A 9,790-nucleotide genomic window follows, 5' to 3' on the forward strand; every position below is an offset into this window, starting at 1 on the left:
ATAAAAAGGGTTTTGAGCAATAATCCACCCCGGTTCTGATTTCAAACACTGAATGAGTTTTAATTGTGACATCAACTATACATGGGAAAGCTAATGCAACTATTAGAATCAGAATCATGTTACAAAAGATAAATTGCGACTCACTTTCCTTTGTCAATATCCTTCTAACCGTCACGTGAGAAGATCTGTATGGATTAAGGATACGCCAGGATAAAGTAGCGGCATGGAAAAAGATTTTCATTTGAAAAGGGATTTTATTGACAGAAGATATGGAAAAAAGGGATGAAATTGAACAAAAAGGCGGCTGAGTGGTAACTTCAAATCCTCTTCAATCAGTCGAGCTTCTGTTGGTCGCATTCTTTAGAATGAAACTAGCCCAAAGGGCATAACGATGACAGAAGCCAGGAAGAAAGAGTCAAACACTTACTAACTCCTAATCCGGCTACAATTACACAATTTATACAGAATGCTCTCGGTTGTACTCCAAGACATGAAAATTTCTTAAGTGCCATTATTTTTACAGTATTCAATATTTGATTTTAAAGTGGCTTACTTATATTTGTTGAAGAGTCAATTTTTTTTTTATATATTTCAGATGAATGCTTGCCTAATAACAAAAAAATACAATTGATCATTAATTTTATTTTATAACATCCTTATTTTTATTAATGACAACTTATATTAGATACAAAATAGAGAAAATTTATTTACAGAAGAATAAAATATAAATTTAATTAAAAACAATATTAAAAAGTAAAAAATAAATATTTTTTAAAATAAAGTAAGGGAATATTAAATCTGCTATGAAAGTGATTAATTGGTTTAAATGGTGTTAGAAGGAATAATGCATATTTCAATTGAAAGGAAAATTAATTTCATCACCTTCTCGATTATCACTCAATCAAGAACAAAATGATAAAGTTGATCGAAATTCTAAAAAAAAAAAAATTATTCCTAAAACATTGATAATAAATAAAAAAACTAAGCTAGTGGATACGAGCAATCCGTGGCTATACCACAAAGACCTTCCTTGGACTGCACGTTTTTCTCCATTCTCACAAATCCTTTCTCTCCCCATTTCTTTCCCCACGAATTCTTCACCAGCCAATACTTTGTTGCCGTATTTGTCTGGCCATATCCGACGGCTAAAACCCCATGGTTTACATTGGTTCCACAAGCTCCTCTATAAACACCAGTGGAGTAGAACTGAAAGGTGGTTGAACCAGCATCAATCGCCACCGCCACAGGCTGATTAGCCACTGCCTTCATCAAATCTTTTTCACTGTTCGCTGGAACTTTTTGGTATCCGGTGATTGTTGCAATTCGCGAAGTCACCTTTTTAGGGTCGCATTTTTGACCGACTCCTTTGTATGGATATTTAATGTCACTAGTGATTCCACGATTGTTTATAATGAACTTAAAAGCATCCTCCATTGAACCCCCTTTACAACCTTTGTCAGCACCATTAGTGTCGCAATCTACAAGCTCTTGTACTGATAGAGATGTTAAATCGTTTTTTGTTATTTTACGAAGTCCTTCGGTTGCTCCCACGGCTGAGAAAGCCCAACAACTTCCTGTTCATACAAAATTAGCAAGCTATTAATATAAAAGCACAGACAGTAGTAAAATTTTATCTTATGATTTCAGTATAAATTTTTTTAATTATATTGAAGTAATATAAATCAAATTTTTGGTATACAAATTGAAATGTTAAAACCAAATTGTAAGATAAAAAAGTTCACTATCTCTAAAAAATTTAACACATATAAATGCTACATGTTTCCAGGTGCTAGTGATAAATATAAAAAGGTTCCATTAATTTATTATGAAAATATAATTTTATGTCACTTACCGCAAGTTCCCTGATCTTTGATACTAGTAACAGCATGTTTTTCTGTCCAGTCTATGGCAGATGGTGGATAAGTAACATTTTCATACTTAAATGGTGTTACCGCCATTGATAAACTACCAGGTGACGATCTCTTATAAGTAGTCCATGAAGCTCTAAACTCTTCATTAGTTAAATCAGCAAACTGATTAATCCCTAACTTATATGATTCTTCACCACCGGTATTAAATTTCTCAATGAACTCAACATTGTTCTTGAATATTTTAAACCTTTTTAATTTCTCTTCGCCATTCTTATAAGACTTTCCATACTCTGCAAGCCATTGATCGTGCCTTTCCGCCATTGTTAAATCTTGAAGCTCGCGAGAGGTACACTGATTAGCAAAAATGAAGAAGAGAGCAATCGATAAACATCGAAGTGAAGCCATTTTTTCAGTTGTTGAAGCTAAGTGATATTTTTTTTGTAATTGTAAGTGTCTACTGAGATTGTGTTTGAGTTAATAATGAGTTGTCTTAAATAGGTTTAGAAGAGATGTTAGAACTGAAATATTCAAAGTGTTAGATCATATTTTGTGGGTAGCTCTAATAATAGAAGTGATGTGAAAGTTTTAAAACGTGACATGTGTTTCAAAATGAATATTTTGAGGCTTTAAATTTTTGAATAATTGAAATTTTATATTAGATTGTTACTTGTGTGGTGAGGTGAAGATGACTGAGATTTATATATTAAAGTGTTGAATGTGGAAATAATTCAGGACATTTATCCAAAAATATAGGGTGACTCATGAGAAGTTGTCTTTACAGAAACACTCTAGTGTTTTTCTTTTAAATCAATTAATTAAGTCTAAATGACCAAAAAAGGATAATTTTTTTATGAAAATTTCACAAAAGTCCACACCTTTCAATTTTATCCAATTTGTCCTGAAATACATGATTTTGTTCCAATTTTGTCCAATTATGTAATTTTGCTCATGTGGCACCTACGTGGCATGTCACACATCAGCGCCACATAAGCAAAATTGTGTAGTTGGACAAAATTGAAACGAAATCATAAATTTCAGGATAAATTAGATAAATTTGAAAGGTTTGAACTTTTATAAAACGTTCATGAAAGGTTTGGCTTTTTTAGTCATTTGGCCATTAATTAATCGTTGTGGCATGTCATCTTACAATAAATCATAAGAGGTGTGATATGTACAAAAAAAGAATTGTACAATTATAAAAAGATAATAGATTTTAAACCTCTTACTGGTTCGTTGATATAAAATAATTATTAAAAAAATAATGAATTAACTAAAGAAAGGGGGAATCGATGAATTTGATCAAATTTCAGGAGATAAACAATTGACTTTTTAAATGTTATGGGGTTTATAATATTTCGCACCTTAACTCATGGTAATAATAACTATACATAAATCAGAAGAGGTGTAAAATGTACAATTTCTTTTATAATTACTATACAATTATAAAAGAAATAAAGTTTAAACCACTTACTAGTTGCTTAATATGAAATAATTTCGTCATAAAACAGATATTTATCGATGGATTCTTGATGGCTAAAATCATCGAGAATACACCGACTGAGAAAAACTTTCTGATGCATAGTATAAATCTGTTGCGAATTTACTGACAAAAAAAGTTGTCAATGAATATATGAATATGTTAAAAAAGTTATATACTACTCCCTCCATTCCACAATACATGACGTCTTGGGGAGTTTGAAAAATTCCAAAATATATGACGTTTTAGGTATTATTAGCTGCTTTTGCCTAAAATGACCTTCTTCTCTTTCTTGAAAATAATCTTCTCTTTTCTTTCAAACAGCATTGGTCTCTGTGTCAATACATTTTATCATCTGTTCTTCATATTACTATTATTTTCCCATCATTTTTCCAGTAATCAACCACTTGTTTAGAAACAGAAAATCAAAAAAAAAAAACAGAAAACAGAAAACAAATCTATTGTACAGTTTATAAAAGTGAAAAGGATGAAAAATATTAGAGTTTTTAAGTCTTGGAAACATATTGCACATTTTCCTTCACTTTCTTGCATTTTCTCATAAACCAAACACCCATTTTAAAACAGAAAACCATATGTTGGGTCCTAACATCATTTTTTCAGAAACTAAACACCAATTTTAAAAGCAGAAAACAAAAACGTAAAAAAAGAAAAAGAAAACTGAAGCTTTCAAATAAATTTGCGAACCAAACACCTAAACTCACCTGTAAACTTTGGTTTTTAGGTTCAAAGATGAAAACGCCACCCTTTATAAATCAAAATTACAACAATATTTCTCAAAAATATAAAAGATGAAACCCAGTTTCAATTAAACTAAAGCAACAAGAAATGGGCTGACGTTCTGTGTTTTTGGACTCTTTCCTTCTCTCTGTGCAAATAGCAGATGCATTTATTAGGGATAGTTTAGGTATTTTTGTATGTTTTAATTAAACCTTAATATGTGTGCATAACCTTAAAACGTCAAGTATTGTGGAATGGAGGGAGTACATCATAATTATTTTTCATATTCTAAATTTACGAGGGATATGTGACGATTCAATTTCTAAACATTTAGTGACATATTTTTGGCAGTCGAGAAATTCCGCAGCCAGATGTTTTCTTTCATTGAGAAAATCTTTCTATAAATACTCTTCTCTCCAAATAATAAATTAAAAGAAGAGCAATATTTAAGAATTAGATTCTGAAATTCACTTTTTAATTCTAGCGGATAAAGTTTAATGATAGCCATATATGTTTAACTATGGAATTCCAATCTAGAACACCAACTAACAAAATTTCTCAGATTCCCAAAAAAAAGTCCGGAGGGAATCTAGTAAATTTTAGTTCTAGTAATAAATTGTAGGCAAAATCTATTCTAAGGTCTTTGTACTTTCTATTTTTTCTTTACTTCGTCCCTAAACGCTTTTATTTATTTATTTGGTTTCTGTACTTTTGAAAACAATTTTATACAATAATACCTATCGATAAATTCTTGATAGCTAAAATCATCTAGAACACTACCAGAAAAAGTAACTATATGGGCGGTTTTTTAGCCATATTGGCCCCTAAAAATAATTTAATATATTCGATAATTAACACTACCACAAAAAGTAACTATATCGACTGCTTTTTTTTTTTTGCTTTATAGAAGCAGTTATAACCACCCCTATAATTAGTAACTGCGTTTTTACCCAAAAACTGACGCTTTCCCCGGTGCCACTACATTATGGGGGCGGTTTTTGTAGCTGCCGGGGTAAGTGATTTTTAGGGGCATAGTTATAGGAGCGATTTCCAATACTGTCACAATTTGTAAACCGCCCCAATACGGACACAATTTTTAAAATTTAGGAGCGGTTTACATGACTTGCATTTTTATGCAAAATATGCTGGAATATCCATGACCTAAACCGGAGAATCACATATGTACTAATTGATTAATTTTGCTTAAATTAATCAAAACGAAACTCATAATAGTGAATTAGCACATAATAAGTCAATTGCTTTTGGAGACATTAAGCACAAAATAAGTCGATTGCTAAAATATCATCAAACGATCTCTTCATGTATTTAAAAAATTGTTGTCTTTTGAAAGGACTACTATACATCATCTTTTTATTATATAAAGAAATAAACTAAATTTATCTCAGTCGATCGTACATTTCATTAAGTTTTCTCTTCTGCCTGAAATTAGATTACAAAAGAGATTAGAGCAGTCTTAACATTTCTTACATAGTAAACAAAATTGTTCAGGCTCAATCTTTTTGCAAAGAGGGTAACGAATAAATGCCAAACCGAGTATAAAACTTTATGCGAGGTCCTGAATAACATCTAGTGTGTGCGTGTGTGTGTATAGTTGTTGAATCCTAAAAATGGATTGAATTGAAATGGTTCATGCATTTAATTTTATGCATATTTATATATTCATATAAGGTTCCATAAAAAAACAGTATATTTCATGTAAAAATAAGAGACATAGCAACAAGCTTCGGAGAAAATTAATGAAAGCACCAAAATACTTCCAAAAAAGTATGTACTCATAAATACCATAAGACTATGACCAATGAAAAAGTGAAGATTTAGGCTATATCTACACATTTTAATTAAATGGAAACGCATAAGAAAAAATGTGGTTTGCGTAGGTGAGCACCTTGACGGGTCCAAATTTAAACAGTTCTGAACAAGGTGAATGCATCATCATCTACATATCTAATCATTAAAAACATACTTTCAATAGAAATAAAATGAATTACTAATAAGTAAGGCATAAAAAATGTCATAATAAATCAAGTACAACGCTATAAGATTACCACAACTACTTGGCAGGACTGCTGCTGTACCTGATTTTGCAGCATTTTGAAAAGCTCCAATTCCATCATATTCACCAGAACTAATCTTGCCACTACTTTTACCAATAGAATTAAGACTACCAAGTGATTGAAGAGCCGGGAACAATTTATTTACGATACTTAGTTGACATTCATAAAAAGGGACCGCCAATATTTGATCTTCTGTTGCTACTAATATTAGTATTATCAATGCCATTACCACTAGAATTAATATTGATATTCCTTTTAGAACTTCGAGTCCCACCATTATCTGCAGAATTATCAGTTTTGGGCAATGAATCAGCCATATTTCCCATTGAATACGCAGTATGATTAAATGCAGGTGTAGACAAGCTCTTGATTACAAAGCTTTCATCTTGTAAAAGCATATCCAGATACAATTATTTTCAATCATATCAAGGGGAATAAACTCTTGTACAGCGTTGCAAGTGTAGTACACCTGCTTTACCACCAGACTACAAAGTTGGCCTACAAAAATAGAGGGTGAAAAATCAATTAAGATTATCAACGTAATCGAGCAAATCCAAACCCGAAAAGCGCACTTCATTGCAATTAAATTAGAAGTTTCTCAAACGAACGAAGATGCATAGACATGATGTAGAAATAGCAACAGTTGAAGAAGCGGAATAGAAATGACTCGGTTCAGTTAAATTTATGTCCTGCTTTGTGATAGAGGCAACTTCATTCAATCCGAACGTCAAACTGTAATTGACATTTTCATTATAAATTTTCAGTAGAAGAAACAGCTACTAATTATCAGCATTTTAAAACTATTTGTTAAATTCTTTTCTATTTTAGCTCAGCTTCCTTTTCCACTACAAGTGTTAACTATTCTTACAAACTTATCACTGTTTTCATTGCAATCCAAAGGCCAGTTGGTGAAACTGTTCGTAAGCTTATAGTCACATCAAATTAAAATAATCATTATTTTCATGTAGTTTGACAAAGCTGTTACCCGAGAACTGAGTCTCATTCTGTTATTGATAAACTTCTAATAAATATATATATTAATGTTTATATATCTTGTTTGTATGGCTGCAGATAGCTGAGAGCATTCTCCAATAAAATTTAGACTGTGTTAGATTTTTCATAGCTAGCCTGGTAAAAATTTGAAAACTTTAGCCATTATATGTACTCCGAGTCCTGCATTTTGCTAGGTTAAACAATCTAAAAAAACTCTCTACTTTGCCACAAGAGCAAAGGAAGTCACTGACAATGCCCAAGTCAACATGGTACAGATCCATCTTTCTTATTTTCTCTATTCTATTCTTAATAAACAATACGACTTTATTACTGAGCGGATATTATTGCGTACATTCATTTTGAAGTTAGTTCGAAATGCTTTGAATGAGCAGATATTATAATACAGAGTTCAATGCACTTGTCACGGCAACACGTGGATGGTCAAAAGAACCAACTTTGAATGAGATAGAGAATGTGTGGGCTAACCAAGAGGAGTTAGACAAGCAAATGTCTAAAACCTTAATCAAAGAAGAGGAGAGATCCCTATTCTGTAGTAAAAATATAAGGAAACCACGAGACGTAAGATCCAACAGAGAAGGAAAGCCAATGCAAGAAAATTAGAGAAGACAAAAACAAAAAAGGACCTGACAACAAGGGGGAGCACAAACCAACAATGATCAACGTGAGGGGACGAGACGACGTAAAAATAATCAATGCTTCGTTTCTGACAAACGAGGTTACTATGCTCGTGATTATTGGTATAAGAAAGTCGAAGGAAACGTGGTATCCATACACCCACAAGTGGAAACCAAGGAGGAGTTGGATTTTCAAGCATCTGCAGCGATGAGTGATAATCTTGTTAATTATGATAATGATTGAATTTGGACTTCGGATGCTCCAATCATATGAGTGGAGATAAAAAAAATGTATAAGCATGTCGAAGTATAAAGGAGCACGAGGCGTAGTTACTGCAAACGACTCGAAGTTGCCTATCACTTGCATAGACAAGTCAATGGTAATGCCTCTATACAATTCTAAAGAAGTACCATTGGAAAATGTACTTCATGTGCTCGGGATGAAGAAGAATTTAATATCAATATCACAACTCACATCTTCGGGAAATTTTATGGTGTTCGGACCCAAAGATGTGAAGGTGTATCGAAACTTAAGATTTCCAAGTAAGCCATTGATGGAGGGACGAAGGCTAAAGTCTGTCTACGTGATGTAAGCTCAAACGGCATACGCAAATAAGACGAGGGAAAATAAGACAGCTGACTTGTGGCATGCACGTCTAAGACACGTGAACTATAACAAATTAAAGGTGATGATTCATAAGTCTATACTCAGGGACTTCCTCAACTTAATGTTCGACAAGATACAATATGTGCTGACTGCCAGTTCAAAAAAGCGCACCAGTTATCATTTGAGAATTCCAAGTATGGAGCGAAGGAGTTGCTCGAGTTAGTCCATTCAGATGTATTTGGATAAGTGGAGCATCCATCAATTAGTGGCTTTCGATACATGATTACCTTCATTGATGATTTTTTAAGGTATGTTTGGATTTATTTTATGAAAGAAAAATCGGAGGCATTGCGAAAATTTATTGAGTTCAATGAGACAGTATAAAAAGAATTCGGCAAAAGAATTCGGTGTCTGCATTCTGATAATGGGTGAGAATATACATCACGTGAGTTTTCAAAATATCTGCAAGATTGTAAGATAAGACGTCAACTGACCTGTCCAAACACTCCACAACAAAATGGAGTTGCCAAAAGAAAGAATAGACATCTAATGGAAGCATGTTACACGGGAAGAATGTTCCACCCCCGGTTTTGGGCAGAGTGTATGAAAACAGCTGCTCACGTGATCAATAGACTATCACAAGTACCAATTGGATCTATTTCACCCTATGAGAAGCTGAAGAATATAAAACCCACTATAAGTTGTTTTCGAGTTTTCAGATGCGTGTGCTATGTATTCGTGCCTGATCATTTGCGAAGAAAACTTGATAAGAAGGCGTTGAAGTGCATCTTTGTGGGTTATGACAATGAAAAAAAAAGGTGAAACTGTTGTGATCCAAATACAGAAAAATGCTATACTTCGAGAAATATAATATCCGATGAGACTTCCTCGTGGTGATCTTCTCAAGAAATAGTCCTTCTTGACTCTAAAGAGATTGGGGAGAGGTTACAAGAAAATTCTGAAGAAGACAAAGTGATCAAGCAGAGTACTCGAGAGGTGCAGTCAAGCGAAAAAAAATTACAAAGTCAATCCCCGAAAAAGTCTAAGTCTCTGTGGCGCACAAGACTATACCAACGGAAACCAGAAGAAGAAAGATCAAGCCAACTCGAAGACGATATTCAAGAAGAGATTCCAGAGAAGCGTGAGATACAACTTAAAAGAAGCGAAAGGCAAAGAAAGCCAAACCCTAAATCTGCTAATGCGACACTTGTTGAAAATGACAATATGAGGGTGCCTGCAGCATTTGAAAAGGCGGCCTCAGGTGGAATGTAGAAGATGAAATTGGTGAAGACCGACGACCAGGTGTGCGACATATTCACTAAGAGAATAAACCGTGAATATTTTGGAGACCTCGAAAGGAGGTTTGGTGGAGTAAGCAGAGAAGCATTTTAAGA

The 9,790-nt window shown here is 33.2% G+C and overlaps 1 protein-coding gene across 1 annotated transcript; it reads right to left on the reverse strand.

Moving 5' to 3' along the window:
* Positions 1-830: 830 nt before the first annotated feature.
* On the reverse strand, positions 831-2,356 carry LOC126669334 (senescence-specific cysteine protease SAG39-like). The gene is made up of 2 exons (XM_050362780.2): positions 1,853-2,356; positions 831-1,574 (listed from the first exon to the last, which is right to left on the reverse strand). The coding sequence occupies exons 1-2, from the start codon at positions 2,274-2,276 to the stop codon at positions 982-984; spliced, it is 1,017 nt and encodes a 338-aa protein (XP_050218737.1). The 5' UTR covers positions 2,277-2,356; the 3' UTR covers positions 831-981.
* Between the last annotated feature and the right edge of the window lie 7,434 nt (positions 2,357-9,790).

Source organism: Mercurialis annua, linkage group LG2 (assembly GCF_937616625.2).
Source record: "Mercurialis annua linkage group LG2, ddMerAnnu1.2, whole genome shotgun sequence".
NCBI lineage: Eukaryota > Viridiplantae > Streptophyta > Magnoliopsida > Malpighiales > Euphorbiaceae > Mercurialis > Mercurialis annua.